The sequence below is a fragment of the Anabas testudineus genome, chromosome 14 (genome assembly GCF_900324465.2).
Source record: "Anabas testudineus chromosome 14, fAnaTes1.2, whole genome shotgun sequence".
Lineage (NCBI taxonomy): Eukaryota > Metazoa > Chordata > Actinopteri > Anabantiformes > Anabantidae > Anabas > Anabas testudineus.
Window position 1 is genome coordinate 3,893,842 of NC_046623.1, and position 20,904 is coordinate 3,914,745.

Genomic DNA, 20,904 nt, shown 5'->3' on the forward strand with positions numbered 1-20,904 from the left:
AGGCTAAATGCATTAAGAACACGTTTGAGTGTTGCTTTTTGGAAAGAGACACATGTTGTTAAACTGCTTTAAATAGGTAAGTGTTCATATACCATTGGCTAACGCACAATACCTGGGACAAAAAAATGACACACTAAAAATAAGAGGTTTGGCTCAAAGACCCCACTACACTGAGTCCCAAATACCTAATAATCATAATCACATAATCATGTGTCCAAACAGATTTCCCTAATAATGAAATGAAGGTGTGGGTAATGCTGTGGACCTCAAACAACACTATCCCATGTTCTGCTACAGTGACAAGATTCAAGTAGACGGTTTTATCCAAGGCCACTCACAAGCGAGCAACGCATACACAGGAGAAACTCGAGGTTCATTGTCAAGGACACGTTGACATGTGGCTTATAGATGACTGTCCTCTGATGCACAACCACCACAAAGAATTAAGTTACATTTGATTAGAACACAGCACTATTACTGTAAGATGTTTTTAGATTATATGTATTATGTCTTTGTCTCTTACCTCTAAAGAGATATGTCTGTGCTGTTTACAGCAGGGAGTGACACGAATTTCACTTTTCTCTGTTTCTGCATAAAAGTGACCTAAAACATATCAGATTTTGACTCAAGTTCTAACACTAGATAAAAGCCTAATTAAAAAATTGAGACAACAATTAAATTTGAGAGAAGGGATGTTCTAGGCTGGTTTACAGGGTTGGTTCGAATGTACAAGGTACAATAAATAAACAATAAAATCAAGATCACTTTAGCCTACGGAAGCTGTTTTTATTTTCTTCGTGTTTTTTAATGCTGGGTACACATATCCTATATTTTCAAGTTGTATTCTAGTGAAGACGCTAAAAATATAATAAGTATATATATAGTCATAATAGCATTACCAAAACAAAAAATCTAATGGTGGTCTAAGGCTTTTGCACAGTATTTCATGTGCGCCTCTTGTTTTCTTGTTCTATCTTCATACCGAGTACACACAGTATATATTTAAGTTCCTTCTGTCTCCTCCTCAGCACTATTTCTGTGCAGGGGGTTGTATTTTGGGTGTTGGATGTTAGACGCACAGCAACAATGCAAGAAAACAAAACTGCTCTGTGATTTCACCCTCGCTTGCTTCAGGCATCTCTCACAGCACTGGAAAACCTCAGCAGCACAACAAACTCCTGCAGAGTGCTTCAAAAATGCCTCCACAACACAGACAAAGAAAGAGATGAAAAATCTACCTTGGATGTGAATGGAAGTCACTAGAACATCTTCCCATTAAAAACTAAAAATATGTATATTTTGGAGCAATTCAGATTTTAAAACATTAGCATTGGGAAGTTCAACACTAATGTTACATTAATAAGTAATATTAATGTAATTTAAGTATTAAATTAAGTAATGTTCATCATTACTTATTAAATTCACTGGTGATTATTCTTCAGCGTGTACAGTTCCAGAGAGATACATTAAATGTGAATGTAAAATATTCTATGTTATGTTGACCCTTGAATGTTTTTTAGTTAATGGTTTCAGCCTTTCAGAATGAATCTGTTATTTTTAGTGTGGCAAGACTGCCCTCTGGTGAATTACCAGGATATCTCGATACAGGTTTGTGAAGCCGCTACAATAATTTCTGTGGTAATAATAAGTTGAGTGAGTACAATATAAGAAAATAAGTCAGTTGTTTCAGGTAGGCTCTATAACTGTTAACAGGCTCAGTTATAGCAATGATTTGTATTTTTGACTGTGAGTACTGATTGACAATCTCAGAAAGACATAGCCCTTAAAAGACTTCAGAAGACAGTGTGCCCATTGTTAAAAAAGACCATACAGAATACAAACAGATAAAAAGGTTGCTGTCTTTCTTGCAGCAGATCATACCAATATGGAGTTGAAAAAGATGAATCACTGATACTGGTCCTTTAACAGTATTAGGCATTTTGGATGAAGCAAATTTAAGAGTTATAATGAGTAATGCTACAAATGAAAAAATAATTTCAAAAGACTGATTTGTGCAATAAGCTTTACAGTGTAAGTCTCAGGGATAAACAGAGGTTCTCTCTCAAGATGTCGAAAAGATTGTATTACACACAAAAACCGTTGTGTACAACCATCAAAACAGACCTCCCTTCCACACAACAACGACTGTCTATTTAAAATGTTAACATGAGTGGAAACAGTGACTGTTGGTTACCAGAAGGGCTGTAGACAGCACCAAGTTAAGTCTAAGTCAAGTTTACCACAGTGTGTTTGTTGACCACACACTCTCCAAAACAGAAGTCTCTCCAGACCAGACCAAGCCTGGGAAACTATCTTAGCTGCATCCATTCAATGTTTTTGTTGCTCCTCTGAGGTTAGTAGAAGTGTGAAACAATGTAAAGACTCTTTCAAAATAATGCACTGTGTGTATTTTTAAATTACAGCATTAACAGTGGGGTGATCTACTTCATAGGAAACAGGCTGTCAGTTTATACTTCATAAGGAAACTCTACTTCCTTATAAAATTCTAGCAACACAAGCTGCCCTGGAGAAACCACTACACATAGTCCTAAATAAATATACTGCAATGTGCAGGCAGTAGGTCATATTTTTGACATCGACATTATTTGAAACTATACGTTAGGTTAGTTATAACCTAACCATTTGTCTTTTAGTTAATTCTTAACTTTTATTCCTTGCTGACGTAAAAAATGACCACAGGCCTCTTCTCACCTGAACCTCTCACCAGCTCTGCTCCTGGTTTGCAGTGTTATTTCTCACGTTAACCATTGTTAGGTCTGTCTAACACTTCATTATAGTCCCATTGTGTTTAAATTCAAGTAAAAAAAATTAAAGCTTCAGATATGTTTTCCTAACTATTTCTTTATTCTGTTTTCTTCTTGGAGTTCATGCCAATTCGCGCCATTAGAAATTAGAAACAATTATGGCACAATAGCAAAAACAACAATGAACTAATTATTATATTATTCATGGATTCGTTCAGTGACACCATCAAATTCTTCTTAATCATCTGTAGGTCAGATCCAAAAATGTTTACAGACTAGATTTCTGACCAAAGTAATAAATGACTAGCATTAGAAATGTCATCTGTTTCCCATTTGTCTCAGAAACATTGCACCTGTGAAGGGTTTTCTTTGTTTTATTACAAACAAATACAGTACAAAAGCTATACATATATTTCAAGGCTAAATTCAATTGCTGAGGAAAATGGTTGCAGCATTTACAGCTTAGAAAATATGCCAGTAAGAAAATTGATCCTCTAACATTTTCAGTATTTGACTTTCTACAAACTGTAACACAGCATTTAAACAGTTTCAAAATTAAGTGGAAATTGTGATGTATTTACAGGGTATCAAAAAAAGCCTGATAAGAGATAATGTGTTTATCAATACTTGACTGCAGGGCAGATTGAACACATCAACTATAATGAATAAATAGTCCATGTCCCATTATGTGCTCAGAATAAGAGCAACAACCTTGACAATATGTATCAGTCCGAGTCCATTTGTTGAAGATAAACAGATATGTATTGACAGTACCCCTTGTCAGGACTGGAAATGTCAGAGGCTGTGCCTAAAGTTGTTGGTTTAAGCTCAGTCTCCCATGTTGCTCTAAAATGTATGCATGTGTGTGTGGGGTCTATAGTCCATGAAGGGTGGTGCTGACAATATCCATGAAGGTGGCTTCTACACAATAGCAGAGCTGAACATCAGGGTCAGTTCCACCTAGTTCTTGTGCTGTCTGCTGGGGAAGTGTCAGCTTTGAGGAACCTCCTCCTAAAGCTAGAGCCTCCTGAGGCTTCTCTTTCATATACTGCAGGCCTGAGGAAAAAAAGGGACAACTGCTTAAACATTTTATTGAACACTGGTAGATAATTTCAACAACTGTAATGGACCCAACAACTAGTGTCAAGAGAACACCAAGGGTGAAAATGTTGCACAAAATGAATCTGTAAGAAATTACAATTATTTAGTATTATAGAGTTGCATAAGCTTAATCTAAATGTAAAGCAGGCCTGCATTTGCATTACACAGTAACATTTCAAATCTGCAACTGAAATCTAAATATTAAAAAACACCAGTTGAGGGAAGAAGAGTTTCTACAATTCTTACTAATTATGTGCACTGATAAGTATAACATTAATAAAACTTCAACAGTGCCATTTAACAATTTATTAACCAACTTTACTTACGTGCAATGAGAGGGTCAATATCCCTGGCTTTGGTTGCTACATCAGAGGCACAAACTTGGCCCACTTGTACCAACAGAGCTGCTACGTCATCATAGAGTGGAGGAAAGGCCTGACAGAAGGCCACCAGACATGGCAGGGTGGGCATGAAGAAGGAGAAACGCTTGGGACGAGTCAGCACTAAAAAGCAGAACACACAATTACATAGACTGGTAAGCCCTTCTATGACACAGAAAGCTGCACTGACAGCCAAAGGCCAGATGGTGGCAGCCAAATATAGGGAGAGAAATGCATTGCTTGAGCTTGTGACAGCTTAAGCATATAAACTGTAAAGTTTAGGAGAGCTGCTCTAACCTGTGAGGAGCGTGCCCATCACGCTGATGGCCAACCTGGCCACAGTTAGGGACTTAGGTAAGGCATACTGGGTACAAAGGTATGACAGCAACTGGATGGCAAATATCTGTGGGGGCACAAAATCACAGCAGTGAAGCTTAGAGGAGAGGAGAGGAGAGGAGAGGAGAGGAGAGGAGAGGAGAGGAGAGGAGAGGAGAGGAGAGACTGTAGAGGAGAGGAGAGGAGAGACTGTAGAGGAGAGGAGAGGAGAGGAGAGACTGTAGAGGAGAGGAGAGGAGAGGAGAGGAGAGGAGAGGAGAGGAGAGGAGAGGAGAGGAGAGGAGAGGAGAGGAGAGGAGAGGAGAGACTGAAGTTGTCACCTGCTTTTCTAGCTGGGGCTGGGCCAGCAGCTCTGGGATGAAATCCAGACAGATATGGATGGAGGGAATGCCTGCCACAGTTAGAGGCAGCAGTGCTTGAGGGTAACCCTGAGAGAGAAACAGTGAATAGAGAGAACAGGAAAAGTAAAGCGTATTATAAAACCTGAACCTAAAGGGGAATATAGAGAAACTATTCAAAAAGTAGCTGAAGCACAGAATTAACAGAAATGTGTACAAATGCAAATTCACACAAGCAATGTTGACAAAGGTGGAATAGATTGACTGAGGAAACCTGGTATCATGACGTCAACCATATGGCCATCTGCTACTTGTGGGGGAGCTGTCAAGCCAATTACCAACTAAAGCCACATCAGAGTGTGATGATTAATAGAGTTGATATGACTTGATACCTTCTTGAAAGTGACTTTTCAGCAATATGGCACAGACAAATAAAGGGATTTGCATGATTACTGTCATGGCAAAATCAAAAAAAGGAAGAAAATCTATTTATGTTGGAACATTATACCCAAGCACCCACCCAAAGTGTTGACTAAAAACACAAGCTAAGGAGTACCTCTACATATATCTGAGACCGCTGTCTGACTCTTTAAACATGCTGCCCTTTCTCCCATTTTATTACCTGAAAGTGAACCAACTTGGCAATGTTGGGATCAGCAATGAACATCTGATGTAGCAGACAACAGATGAGACACTGCACCTCCCTCAAATCACTGAGCAGGCCGCCCTCTGGCTCAGCATTCTCCACATCCCCGCTCTCTCTTGGCACAAGGCTTCCCAGTTTCAATTTCCCTGGCATGGAGCCCCTGATGCTCCTTAGCAGGCTCTCTGTGTTGGTCCCCAGTTCCTGCTCTTCTGAGGTTGGCAGACACACCTCTAGGAGAATCTGGACTGCTGCGCTGTCCTGGGGTTAAACAGAAACGTGGTTACCATGGCTGTGTGTAAAGGTCCTCTCTTACATCTACATGTGTACTTTCCAGCCATACTATTTCTACATTCATTCTTTGTGAATCTCCAATAAAAATAAGAAAAATAACAGTTTTCCTTCTAATAGTGTGTGTGTGTGTGTGTGTGTGTGTGTGTGTGTATCAGTGGTTAAAATACCTGCGCAGCTAGAAGGGCATTCTTTAGCTCCTCTCTTGTGACTTCAGGTGTATCTGACACTCCCAGGTTTGAGACTGACTGGTTCTGCCGATCAAAATCAGCAGTCTCTTTCAGGTGACAGTGTAAGTAGGCTTTTGAGGCCAGCAGGTAGCCATTCAGCATGTGTAGGACAATGTCCATCAAAGGAGGACACCTGGGTCAAAAAAATTCAAGTTAAACTTCAATATATTTCTTTTAGACATCTGCCTGCAATCATCTGGTGCAATCTGAACTGTACAGTCAGCTGCACATTTACAAAACCTTCAAAAAACTAAAAGCCCCTTTTCTACTGTACAGCATGTGTCCCTATGAGTGTATTCCACTTTTTAGCTGTGGTTACCTGTATACCCTCTGATCACAGCGCAGGACAATGAGAGGATCCACCATCAGGTCATTCTGAGTGTACCTTTGCTGCCTAAGCAGCTTGGGTGAGGGCTGGAGGGCATTTACTGTCATCACCCACAATCTGTAACAAACATTTTTGCCATAGTTTTATCATTCATTTAAATCACACAAAAAATTTAAATATTGATTTTTTTTCTGTAAGTGAACTAACAAAAGTATTTGTGGAAGAGGAAATACAAAAGTCACAGTAAAGGTAACATGAAACTCTTCAGTAGATGTTTAATAATTAAATTAGTAACACAAATCAGTCTGTGGCTGCATTTCATCATCAAATCAATCTCTCTTATCAGGCTAATGTTAAGCTATAAAACAGCAGTGTACTCTCAGGGCTTGAAGTCTTCCTGCAGGTAGCGCACTAGCATCAATCAGTTGATCCGTGTGAAATCTGACACCACTGACCTCCTATACTTTGTACTTTGCCAGAGACTCTTGCCTAGCCCTCTACAACACCCAGTGCAATAGAGGAGAAATGAAAAGAGGGTGAGGGCAAGTATCCTTTACATCTCCCTCATGGTAAGTCTCCCTCAGTTTTTCTGGGCTTGAGCTCTTCTTATTAGAGCTTTTAGATCAATAGGATATCAGGTCAGAGATTTGGTAACTGCTCCTGCAGGTCTTGGTGCAGAGTGAGGGTCACTTTCCTCTCTCCTGAGTGTTCACACATGCTGACAGCGTTGCCTGCCTCAATATCTCTGATCTATTCACACAATAATCACTTAACAAGCAGCTTGGGTTTAATGGCAACAACTTCTTTTTTCATTTTAATTCATTTACTAAGTCCCACAACAACTTTACAGATATTTTGTAGAGGTGTCATGAAGTCAAGTACTGCTGTTGACCTATTACTGAAAAGAAGATTAAACCAGCAGCCAGAAAGACTTAAACTATGGATTCATATTTAGATTTTATTTTTTGGACTTTGTATTCAGATTCTAATGTGTAATCGGGTATGTACCTGCGGGGCATCACAGTATTGAGGCCCATCCAGAGTTTGTTGAGGGTCTGCAAAATGCGACGAGGCACAGCGGGCTCCAACAGCAATGCCATGCTGGCTGTGAGAGCCTCTGCATAAGGGATCAGGTCTCCAGGTGAAAGCAACGTTAGGTGCTCCAGGATGCGCATTAGCCTGTGACTGCTTGATGGCAATTTCTGGAAGGCTGTAGTCAAAACAAATAGTTGATTTAGGAGCTGTGAAGCTTTGTTGAGTTCTATAATTCTTCCATCACCAAATCCAGAAAGCCTGCATTTATATTTTTTACCATACTTTCCTATTCATAATGAATCCATTCATTTTCTTTGTCACAATTTTCCTTAAGATTAAAATGTAGAGGGATTCTAAAATCACACTCTCAGTTGTATTACAACAGTCTGGAATATATGCATAAATACATAAAATTATACATTTGTAAGGTTGTATATTGAACATGTTCAACCACATAATTGTGTGTGAAACTGATTATCTGTTACAACTTTGTATTTTGACAAGGATCTCTATTAAAGAATAGCCAATTGCAGCATAATCCTCTAAACCCCTTAGGGATTAACTACTGAGACAAGATTTCAGTTTTTACCCATCAATGTATTATACAGAGTTCCCATTTCTTCCCCTCTTCTGCCACCATGCTGCAATCTTTTTAGATTCACCTTCTCATGATTTAATCTAATTTATTTTCAATCTAAACTTTTTCACCATTCATTTTGACAGAAGTGCACAGGAGCTCTAAACTTACAACTCCTGGCTTTGACATTGTGCCCTAATCCTATTTGCTATTTCATCTAACCCTTATTGCCATCCTGCTTACCCTGGTGGAGCTGGCTTTGGGTGTATCTGCAGGTGTTGCTGGGGAGCATCATCCTCCTCAACAGGGGTAGGGTGCCTGTCACCTCCTCCTCACACACCCAGTCCTCCACCAGACATAGGTGGGGGTAGTTGGTGGCCAGCAGCCTCAGCAGGGCAGAGTGTAAACCTGCAAAGGAAAAGATTAATTAAATTGTAATTTATTAGCTATATCTAATTAGTAAAACATAACATGGATATACAAATGTAACCAAACACTAAACCAGCACTCACCCCCTAACTCCTGCTGCAGTCCCTGGGCCTGGGTAACCAAGTACTTAATGGGGATTTGGTCCATTAAAGCTGCTGAGTAGGACTTTGGCTTCCTCTGCATCAGGGCTTAAAAAGAGAAAAAGATACAAAATGATAGGATACTAAATACATAGGGTGAGAATATGAAGCAAGAATAGGACAAGAAAGAGCGTAAGTGTTTTATTTGGCTGTGTAAGGACGCCAGACCTAGTGTTCCGACGCATTCGAGGAGTGGAGGTGATTTTTCATTAACTTGGGTTCATTACCACTGCTGATGGGCACCATTACTCCTTCCTTGAAGGCTGAGGGAGCACTTGGGTAAACACAGCAATTAAAGAGATGGGCATAAAATCTCACATAAATCTGGCCTAATGAAGGACAAGAGGAGAGCTCATCATGGGAGAGAATAAACACTGACTAGGCTAACTGCTAATGCTCAGTCTAACCTAGAGCTGTCCTAGTTAGCTTAGCTCCCACAGCCACTGTACTTGGCTCTTTGTCAGCTATCCATTTATTCTCTACAAAGCGGCCAACTTTCGGTGCCAAGAGAGAAAAGAATGAATGACTGCACATCCAGAGTGAGAGTGTCTCCTACAACTTAACAGAGGACAAAAGCTGCCTTTCTCCTTTCATTGCCAGATAAATCCCCTCCATATCACATACAATGCCTTCTTCAATGGAGGAGATGACAATGGATGCACTTTAGGAATGCAACCAAAAGAAAATAAGAAGTACAAAGAAAGTAAGCCAACAGTACAGAGGAACGTGCAATGTTAAACGGGACACAATAATTGTCCTTGTTGTATATACCTAGTTGTTTGGTGCTGGCCAACAGGTTCTCCTCATAAGACAGGATGTAGTAGAGGATGAGGAGTTGAGTGGTGATGGAGTAGCGCTGTCGCCTACCCTCTCCTTGCTAAACAACAGAGAGAGAGAAGCAAAGATCACAGTTATAGCCCAGGGTTAAGCATCACAATAAAGTTCTGCATCATTAGATGTGGGGATGGATAATTTCAACCACAAGATATCCTGGAATCCTTGATGCTGGTAGCAAAGTGCTGGCAATTTCCTTTACAACAACCCCATTTACAATAATTTCAACATAAAATTATATCATCCATAATTAACTAATTTTTGTCATTAACATTACTTTGCTTAAGACCATTATGTTAAAAACAAGGTTTTATAGAAAGAACTTCATTTTGGTATTACCACTGCTGACGGTTAGTGATAATCATAAATGTTTTCTTATTTTCTTATTTAAAAATCTACTTATTAAATAACCAGTAGACTGATTGCATTTTTGATGGCACCAGACAGCTTACTCACTCAGCTCATTTAACTCTGTTGCCTGTCCTCCAAAAGAAAAGCAATTTTACTTTTCTTAGGTTTAAAATTTCTGTGTGACAGCCCTATGTGCACACAGCCCTGCAGACTCATGCCCTTTCATGGGAACAGGTGGGGCGTTTACCCTGTCCTAAACAGGAACAACTAGAACACGCTTTCAGCTACAAGACCGATGGGATTCACAAACATAAGAACAGAGGTACAAGAAAAATCTGCAGTTTAACAACATATCATGAATCAGATGTAGATTTCTTTTAGGAATTTCCTTTAAAAAATCTAAGAAAAAACCTTGGCTGATTATTACTGAATTGTATCTATGCTTACAAACTGCTTAATATCACTAATTAAGTTACTCAAATCAGGGAAGTAGAAAGACTGAAAGACACACTCCTTTGAGTTGTATTGAGGTAACAGTCATGGTGCAGTTTTAGGTTTCTGTCGTTTCTGTAAAGACTTAGAACTGACTGACCCCAGCAGAGATCTGGAAGACATTGAGGATCTCCTGCTCGGTGATAGGCTGGTTGGTGGCTTCTGGGTTGGCCTTAGATGCTGGAGTGAGGATGGAGTTTATGTAGGCATCAATTAGGGGAATCAGTTGGGTGTGTATAGGAGTGGTTGTTTCACACAGCTGACGATAGATCCAATCCTGGAAAAATCACAAAAGAACAGCAAAAGAGACAAATTTGTAAGGAGATGTAGGATCCAGTCCAGTTATAAGTATGAGCTATGTATAGAGTGCACATATCACACCTTGATTGACACTTTATGCTTGGTGAAGGCTCGGCTCCGAAGCAGCTGGTAGATGCAGTGAATAGGGAGGAACCCTGTGATGTTGGCACTTAAGTTGTTGGTCACAGCAACCCTAACTGCATGGGCTGTAACCACCTACACACCAGAAATAATAAACAAGTTATCAATACAGAAACAATATAAAACAGACAAAGATTAATTCATTTAAGAAGCATGTTAGACATCTTTGTCTGACAACCTGATAGTAAGTAAGATGTGCCATGTAGGAAGGCATAAAGTAGAAAATATATTGCAGCATATGTACCTGTTCTGTAAATATCTCCTGCGTGAAGATAGTCTTCATCTTGCTTAGAGAGCTGGGCTTGATGGCAATCTGTGGAAAGTTGAGCATGGGCAAAAATAAGAAGAAGAACATCAGCAGTGGTGGGTTTACTCTGAGTGAAAACAAGCTACAGGCAATTGTGCTGGTATTTTGTAATTCCCTCCTTTCATATTTCATAAGAAAAATTCTACATGGCAGGCACAACACTGAACAGAGAGGATTGCCCTAGAGGTGGAAACAGACACACTCTGAATCCAATTACATTACACATCTTAGTGGAAAATACACTGAGACGGAGAAACTATTTAGTACACAGACAGGACACAATAGTGCACTTCATAAGTAATAAAACAGCAAATTGGCCACAGGGTATAAGAGTGTCTTGGTAGATATGTGTATGCTGCAAGTGTTTTATCAGTGATATAGCCTTTATATGTTCCACTGCTACAGTGGAGGAGTGGGGGCAGGAGCTGGTCAGCCAGACTGATGTATTGATCAGCGCCTCCCTTCCACCTACCACCTTACCTTCATTCCCAAAGTAGAGCACACCAACTCAATAATGGAGCTGAGCTGGTTGCTATGGAAATACATGGCAACCAGTAATAGCATCTCTCCAAAAGAAGCAGATACGCCTGCAGCACTGTAAGGAGGAAGACACACACACATAAGGCGAGTGAGAAAAGGCACAGACAATTTTAATAAACTAATTATGCTAGTTTTATCAACCAACACACACATGCCCCACACCTTCCACTATCAGCCTATGTCCCATTAGTCTGCCCTAAAGTCACTTAAGACTCTTCTGATTTATTTTTATTGGGTACAGTGTCTCTAGCCAACACACATAGGCCATAATAAGTTACTACTTAATTTTTAAAAATGAACAAACAAATAACGAGTTGATCATAGATTTGTTGGCTATTTTCATGAACAACAAAAATTTACATAGCAGCCCCTAAAGCCTCCAAAGAACAAAGACAATGATTCCAGAAAATTATAAAGCTTTCAACTTAGCTAATAAATCCCATTTACATCCCACATGCTGGCTGGATAGTGTAGTGTTAACTTTTCCGCTCTTCGAATACCAGCTGTGGCTTACACTTACCTTTATATTGTACATTGTAAGTTGCCCTATATCTGGCTCGGTGTCTATTCTACCAGTATTAGTATTAGTTGCAGCCCTTCCTCCCACTTACAAAGTTTCAATAAACTCTGCAGCTGGCGTTGCCAACAAAATAATCAAGCATGTGCTTAGCACAGAAATACAGTTCTAGCAAGCTAAAATTATTTGAGTTACTAGAGATAAACTGTAGAAATTTGAAAATTCTAAAAGTTCAATAATACATTACATTAACGTCTTAATAATAAGACAAAGACCTTGTCTTTTTAAAATCAGCATTACACATCATGTACTAAGGTTATATGGACATTTTAATTGTACTTTCCTATATTGGCATTGACATATCATAAACACATTACTAATTCTTCAAGAGCAGCATAAATGTATTTACAGTCCCATTTCAGAGACTTTCATAAGTGATATAACATCATAAAATAATAGGGGTTGGCGTTTAATGATTTTAATTCAGCTTCTGCATTTGAGAGAGTGTTTAGCCTGTCGATCAAGGTCGGCATATAAACACTTGGCTTAAAGCAAAATGCATGCAAACCCAGACACAACATCTAGGTACTAATGAATTTTAGAGTGACAAAATCAAGTCTTAATATCTTAAGTTATTGCATGGGGTAGACAGAGCTTCACCATGTAATCATGTAATGTAATAATTATCACAGGATAATTTAAATTTTCATAAATAAATATTGCTTAGCAATTTAAATAGCATAAAGCTTGCATAATTCAAGTAAAACTGGAAAAATTACAAAAAATTTGAAATGGATCGCAACTGTGACAGACTCTGATCAAATAATCTGTGTTTGGTAATGAATGGCCCGTTATAATAGATACAGAGATTCTCCTTACCTCTCAAAGTATTCTTCCTCTTTGATCATCCAGCTGAGCCACATGACCATCAGCTGCTCCTGCTCTGGAGTACTGCATACACACAAACACGCACGCACAGGATAATGTTCACATTAGCTATCCAATCTTCATGTGTTTGCTAAATGTAAAAAATAATTAAATAAACAAAAATTCAAAGCAAGTAGATTTATTTACCTGACTAGAGTAGGGAAAGCCAGCAGCTTGCAGAAGGACAAGGAGACAAAGCGAACACCAGCAGGAGTGGCTGGAGGCCGACTGGTCATTAGCTGTAGCAACTGCTCTGCCTCTTCATCTGTAGGTCTGCAGGAAGACCATAAAAGGCATACGAAAGACACAAACATTTAAATGTTTGCGCTAGAATGTGTGTACATTTGTAGTATTTGTTGTGGCTTAATAGAGCATTCTGTCCTGTGCAGGTCAGTCCTCTTTAACCTACCTGAGGCCTGCAATACCCATGAGGGCACAGTACAGTCGGAGCAGAGCACTAGCCTTCACCACATGCTCCTCTCTGAGGCCAGAGTACCCCGAGCTGCCCTCCTCTTCCATATCACCATCATTGGGCATGTGGGTGCTGCGTGAGCGTGGCAGAATGGCAACCAGTTCCAGCAGCAGCTGTCTGCGCATCTGCCACAGCACAGAGCTGCTTTCTCTCTTTCGCTGGTAGTGTGAACAAAAAGAGACAGAAAGACATTCATCAACATGCTTCCATCATAGTGTTTACTTTTAAGGGCCACAAGCAGCACAGTTTGCATTGTGGCTTTATACATAATGTAATTTAATAAAATGTAATTCTCTCTTGATCAATTAAACTAATAATTTCAGAACCAGATTAGACCAGATTACAATGTACAGGATAAAAATATTTATATAAGGAAAGAACATGTCAAAAGAGAGATGCTTTTCCACACAGCTGAGAGCATCATTATGTGTAAATAATAAATAAAACATAAAGGGAAATGTATCCAAATGATGGCATTTTCAGTGAAAGGCCAATTATGAAAAATACCCATAAACTGAAGGAAATGCCAGTAATTGGAAATTAAGATATTCAATTTCCTTTTTATCTTGTGTAACATTTCAAATGATACCTTATATTTTGGACTATTCAAATTAAGAGCGGACAACTCAGAAGATACAGAAAAGAATTGGGTGACAGTCAAACTTAACTTAAGGCATAAACTGTTACTATGAAATCACCGGTACGTGTGTATGTTTTTATACTTACTTACTTATACTACGGACCAAGGTAAATATATTGCTAATTCAATTAAAGACAAAAAAAAAACATATTTATACATACATATTTACTTGCCCCTCACCTGTTGTCCATTGCGAATGAACATGCTGAACCAGGTACGGACTTTGCTGTTGGTACCCAGCAGTAAACCACTGACATAAGAGACTAAGGGGCTGACTGCCTCATCTGCTGTAACTGGTTTATAGTCCAGAGTAAGAGCCACACCTAGGCCAGGTAGGTGGCACTCCTCCACCTGAAGATACACAGATTAAAAAGAAACACTTAATAATATTGGTGACATCCAAATTTTTCTTAAGGTGTATTTTTGTTGTTTATAGCACCTTTGAAATGATTCTTGACCCACCCTGAAATGCTGGTGCATTTTAGTGTGTTCTTCCTTTAAAGTAAATCACCAAATGTCACTGGCTACCACTGTCCCCGTTCACCTTACCATTAAACCTTCTCAGCATAATTCCTTGGCATCTTATGCCACTTGTCTGTCCTTATATGTTTTCTTTTGTCTGAACATTGAACATGAAAACAATAATGGGTCTAATTTAAAGTAGAAAGTATAGTCTCTGAAGATCTGAATTTCTGGGTAAAATAAACAATTCCCACGCTCTATTGTCTAAGACCACAAAGTACAGCAAAGTATGAGTTCTACTGAGAAATTATTCAACAAGGCAATAAATTTCTACTACCTCCTGAGGCCTTGTTCGATAACTGACCTAGCTCTGTAACCTTCTTGAGAGAAGTGTGGATGTAAGAAGACAAATTCTTCCCTTCAGGGACTGTCTCACAAAATATATCACAAAATAAATCAGTAGAGACAAAAAACGTCTGTTTTTAACAATTACGACGTGAGTATTTGTGTAAAAGAACTAAAGAATACATTTTTCCTTCTCAAATAGAGAACTAGTCCATTCAGTTGAGTACACAGTTATAAGGTGGTAAAAAGTGTTGTGAAATAGTTGACACAATTTGTACAACCCTAACCCTAACCCATTGTACAATTTGGTAGCTGGTTTAAATGTAGTTAATAATAAATAAATAAATAATATGTAATATAGAAAATCACAATTTTTGACATTACTAATGTTAAAGATACTGCAAGTGTGAAAATTTGGTGGCACAAGATTGATGAGGCATGGCTGCAATGTTTAATTTCCTAGTTTTAAGAAAACTTCTGAATAATTTAAGGTAGGCTATGAGCAAATAGCTATGTTTAGATCAACATCTTTTAACATGTTTCTAGCTACTATGAGACTGCAAACACAGCCATTCTTTAACATAAATGTCACACAAATTCAGGATGCCAGAAACTACAGCACCACAAATTAATCTTTAATCAGCAGTATCACTGACCGCCATAGCTCTGATGTTGAGGGCCTGGGAAGGGTTCATTTGACAAAGCTGCCTTAGGGCTTCTGTCCTGCGTCGACCACCTACACTCTCCTCATCCTGACGCTCTCCATTCTTGATCAAACCTCTGCAAACTGCAAAGACAAAAATGTACTTAAATTAAAATGAACAAAATATAAAATTCACCAAAACCTGATCTGAATCATCTGATAAGCCATCTATTTGCAACTTCCAGATTTTTATTTTCATACATAGTAAGAGTGAAACTATGCACTTAGTACTATTTAAATTTTGCACGTCATGCTTGTTCAATAATGTAATCCTAAGCTAAATATTTCTTGCCTTTTATGTGCATCGTTAACAGACAACAGTGTATATTTTTTTACAACTCCAGGAACAAGTCATGTTCCTCCTTTACCACCCTAAACAACATAATCATTTATTCACATCATTATTTGTTTGCCTGTAAATAAGCCACTGAGGACAGCACTTCCAAAGCCTGATCACATTGTCCCTCTGCTTTTCAACAGCTAAGATTTACAAGGGAAACCACCTATGTCTGATTGAGACTATAACATGCACTGAAATAATATTATTTTCCATTTCTGCCATGAAAGAGCTGGTGGAGTCAGGCCTGGTTACCAGCTTGTGTTCAACGTGACAGATCTTGATGTTTCTAGACACACTTCACCCTGAGATCACTTAATTTTACTTTCAATTCAATTAAAGTATTTTCGTATAATAAACCCAAGATTCCTTGACAGTGACTGCTATAAAACACAAACAAATGAGCCATTGCCTTAGCTCTGACCCTCAGTGTGATAAGGAGGCACAAGAGACAGCAGGCATTTTCTTATAACGAATCTCTCAAAGTGCACAATGCACTCTCTGTGAGCCAGAGCGAGACAATAATGTTGATCATCAATCAAGACAAATATATGCACCCTTGGGCCAGTGGTGTGGCTAGAATTATAGGAGGGAAATATCTAAACTCAGAATGAAAACATGCGATGGCTACTCAATAGCAGTCTGCTTATATTTATAATGAAGTCTTTACAGAAAACGTCTAAGGTAATGACAAGTAAAGGCCTATCTCTCTTACAGAACACACTCATTAACCATATGAAGCTGGTACTAGCACTTAACCAGCCACTTTATCTCACATTATCAGTTGACATTATGTGCAGTATTGTGACATAGATGTATTACCTTCATTGAAGCTGTCAGGAACATTGGCAACCAACAGACATAGAAACCAGTCACCATTGCGAACATGAAGCAAAGCTTCCGCCACATCCACAATGGGCAGCAAGGAAGGGAGCTCTAGAGAAAACAAACAAACAAAAAAACATTATATATATATATATATATATATATATATATATATATATATATATATATATATATATATATATACACACTAATAAACACTGCTCAAAAAATAGCTCAAATTTGTGAAGAAAAAAATGTCATAACATTTTAAATCACAGGCTCGTCTATTCAGCTATTCAACTCATACTCATACCTATACCTATCTTATTTGGCTAAGGGGAATGCCCCATGCTACAGGTAATTACAAGAATACTAGCAAAACACAACACTTGAGAAAGATGTCATGATGAAGGAAGGGATTGCCCTTCCATTGCACCCATTGTCATTTTCATTTAGACCAAAGCAAGTGAAACTGATCACTTGTGCTTCCTGGACAAACTGATATTCCCAAAGTTGAACAAACTTGATGACCCTCACAGGATAACATATCTTCACTGTGTTCCTATAACTGGGACTACCCCTTTGCGTCACAGTTGCAGGAATTTATCAGTCCTCTAGTAGCAAGCAAGCAAGCCCATAAATAATAACAAAAAGCTTCAGATTCTTACCAGTCTTATCAATTGTTAGAAAGGTCAAAACCATAAATATCTACAAAACTGCATGGTACAGATTCAAATTCAACTTAATTTAATTAGCATAATGTCACAAACCTTTGTATATAAGCTCTATTGAGATCCATTTTGGATCCTATAGTTCTCATACTAAAGAAGGATACTTTAGAATAGAAAGTGCTGCATTAAGTATAAACCCACTTGTCACTACAAAGCAGAACTATTAAAAAGATTAAAGGAGTTGGGTACCTGCTTGTAAAATGCATAAGACATCCGCAACCTCTTCCAAGTAAACAGGGCTTTCAAAGAGTTCGGAAGACTTTAGGAAAAACTCTCCATTTGAGTCTGCAACCTGAAAAACAAATGCATAAGACATCCGCAACCTCTTCCAAGTAAACAGGGCTTTCAAAGAGTTCGGAAGACTTTAGGAAAAACTCTCCATTTGAGTCTGCAACCTGAAAAACAACAAGGGAATCAAAACAGTGTGGATTAATCACCCTAATCTGTGAGATGTAAGTTAAGAATGGCCACTACAATACTTAGAAACATCTAACTTGTCAGAAAATTTGAAAGCAGTTGCCAGAATTTTGGGACTAATGTCTTTTGCCAAAGTAAGAAAGCTGTGCACTTAAGAGATATGTTGTCAATATTCCAGTAATATGTATGTGCTCATTTACGTTTAAAGTTTTAATATTTAGATTGCTCTATGTCTCTATATTCAACCATCAATCAGATGTCTCTCTCCTTGAAAAAAGGGCAGCAGCCCAGACTTGCTGTTAATAATTATCAAAGTCCCAATTTCTATGGTGTCTTGGCAACTTATCAACAATAGTACAATAAGTACTTGATAAGTATCAACAATAGTACAATATCTATAATATCTACAATACAATATCTGTATAGTTAGCATATACAGTATTGCCTTCAAAGTGAACTGTTAACAACTGCCATGATTCAACTTCCAGTCTCCTCTCCTCTATTTTTCCAAATGCCACCACTGCATGTCAATCATTTTGTGTTGTTATTGACATGTTGTGAGTCTGGTGGCTCAAAGTGATAGAGCATCTGCATGGGATGCAGAGTATTCCTGGTGAAGGAAAAGAAATTGCTTCAAATACAGTCTCTGTTGTGTCACCAGGTGCATCCTGGAGCAATACACTCCACGCTAGCTCCCTGGGCACTGTATGTGCTGCCCATTGCTCTCCCTAGGGAGTAACAGTACCATATAATAAATAAAGGCAGATTTCTCTCCTCTTCCTCCTCTCTGTCTCCCTTTCTCGCAGTTTTGCTGCTTGTTGTTGTTGTTGTTGTTTTTGGTTGCCTGCTGTTCTGTTCTCTCCCATTTCCATTTACCCCAACCGGTCGAAACAGATGGCCAGCTATGCTGAGCCTGGTTCTGGTGGTGGTTAAAGGGAATTCTTCCTCTCCCCCGTTGCACAGTGCTTGCTTAAGTGGGATTGTTGGGTTTCGATTTCTGTTTACAGTTATATTTTGTAAGGTCTTAGACCCTACACTTTGCTTTGAGATTACCTTTGTTGTGATTTGGCACTATATAAATAAAATTGAATTGAATTATGTGTACACATCTGACTCTACCTTATTCATAATGGCCAGCAGTTCACTGAGGGTCAGACGGAGCCTCCTGAGGGGATCACTGTGTTCAAACTCCAGGGTCAGGCCATGCTGTAGCTGTGACACCAAGATGCTCTCTCCATTAGAGCCACCTGCCTTGTGCCTGACAGAATAAACAGTACAATGTGTATATGACTTAAATTAACTCCCAATAGGACTTTAAAAAGCATTGATCCGTTGGGTTTCGTTAAAAAAAAAAAAGCAATAAATGTACAACTTGAGTAATTCAACTGTACCTAAGTTGCTGCTCCTTTCGTGCATCCTGCTCCAAAGCGTGAAAGTCCACAGACAGAAGTGCTACAATGGAGTTGACAGCTTCCACTCCAGAGAGCAGGCGGAGGATAAGCTTCTTGTCCTGTGCCCAGGACTGGCTCTGATCAGCTGGAGCACACAGAGCCATCCTCACTAGGCAGGGCAGCAGCAGCCTCAGCTCTGGGTCACTCAGGGCAGCCAGGCGCACTACATCCACCTTCTGCATAGCTTCAAAGGCATAGGGGCTGACAAACTGCAGCCCTGTGCTGTCTCCCATCTCTCTGCAACTAAACCTTGTGGAAATAACCGATTTAAAGGGCAGAGTGTGAGAAAATAAAGTGGAGTCTTCAAGTCCTGAGACATGAGCTAATTTAACTATGGAGTTAGCAAACAAACACAACAAAACTGCAAGACTGTACAAAGACCGGCAAGTTTAGAGCTGTGCTCACACAAGAAGCTTCAGATGACGGGAGTCAAAATGACAATATATTATTTTCTTCATCTACTAGCGTTTTATTCGGGTTTCCATTGAGTAATGTATCAGTAATTAATCACACTACATGTTTAGTTAGCTACGTTTAACAAAATAATGCGACTGTCGATACAATGAGGTGGCTTTAGGGAGTTCATAGCACCGCAAGTGCTAATGCTAACGTTAGCAAAGACGGGGAAGATTAAATATTATTACTTTTAACAGAATATGAAGTTATTTGACCTAGCTTAGAAATAAATTTAATTCAGGTGCAGCTCTCAAAAAGTCCCGTATGTCCTTTTAAAAAGCGACGAAGGTCTTAAGATACATCTGGGTTCACTCTATTGAGTTGATTAACGCTAGCTTCGAGCTAGCTAGCAGCAATTAGCTTACACCCATCGCCGTCCCCATTGTTTTGGCAGCGACCGTTAGCACACCATGACCAACATGCTAACAGCTAAGGCTACGCTATGCTAGGGCAACACCACAGACAATAATATTCGCGTTAGCCGCCTGTCTGTCCCAGCCATGTGAACATTTAGCATAGCATACACAGTAATGCAACAAGAATCAACTCACCTCGCGTTTTAGAATAATGTCTCTTTTAAAAAGCTAATTCACCATCGAGGCCTTCAGACCTCGGGCTCGGGTGCGCACCGACAAGCTCTACCGTCCCTCAGCCAATGACAGTGGAAGGACTGGTCCTAGCTTTGCCGGCAGGTTTATGGAAATGTCTCAGTGTTGTGTTCACCGTCCTGTCTGCGGTAGCCGCTGCATGTCCATCTAGGTCTGACCTTAGCTTTATCTAGAGAGCACATCCAGTGCAGTTAGCTGCATGTGTCAGTGTGTGAGTTAGGGAACTGGTCCTGTCATCACAGCGTGTCAGCTCCGCTCAGTCCCACACTCCGGTCCTGCCCTCGACTGCAGGCAGCGCGGCGATACTGAGAGGATATAGATGAAAGATTAAAGCTGTGGTTTCTACATATTAATTTCTTCTTTCTTCGCCTACTTGGATAAGAACAGAAGACATACGGGAAAACTACCTAAAAACTAAAAAATGACCTGCTAAACTATGATAATTAACTAAATAC

General features: G+C 39.3%; 1 protein-coding gene across 1 annotated transcript; it reads right to left on the reverse strand.

Moving 5' to 3' along the window:
- Positions 1 to 3,025: 3,025 nt before the first annotated feature.
- ints2 (integrator complex subunit 2) lies at positions 3,026 to 20,722 on the reverse strand. Its single transcript, XM_026372871.1, has 25 exons — positions 20,393 to 20,722; positions 19,326 to 19,634; positions 19,054 to 19,192; positions 17,707 to 17,809; positions 16,784 to 16,897; positions 15,578 to 15,708; positions 14,295 to 14,465; positions 13,412 to 13,632; positions 13,150 to 13,275; positions 12,955 to 13,026; positions 11,499 to 11,613; positions 10,956 to 11,024; positions 10,652 to 10,786; positions 10,371 to 10,547; positions 9,365 to 9,470; positions 8,537 to 8,641; positions 8,268 to 8,432; positions 7,421 to 7,622; positions 6,404 to 6,529; positions 6,025 to 6,217; positions 5,543 to 5,824; positions 4,903 to 5,010; positions 4,544 to 4,649; positions 4,193 to 4,369; positions 3,026 to 3,821 (listed from the first exon to the last, which is right to left on the reverse strand). Exons 2-25 carry the CDS (start codon positions 19,616 to 19,618, stop codon positions 3,640 to 3,642), a joined length of 3,618 nt encoding a protein of 1,205 aa, XP_026228656.1. The 5' UTR covers positions 19,619 to 19,634; positions 20,393 to 20,722; the 3' UTR covers positions 3,026 to 3,639.
- Positions 20,723 to 20,904: the final 182 nt, after the last annotated feature.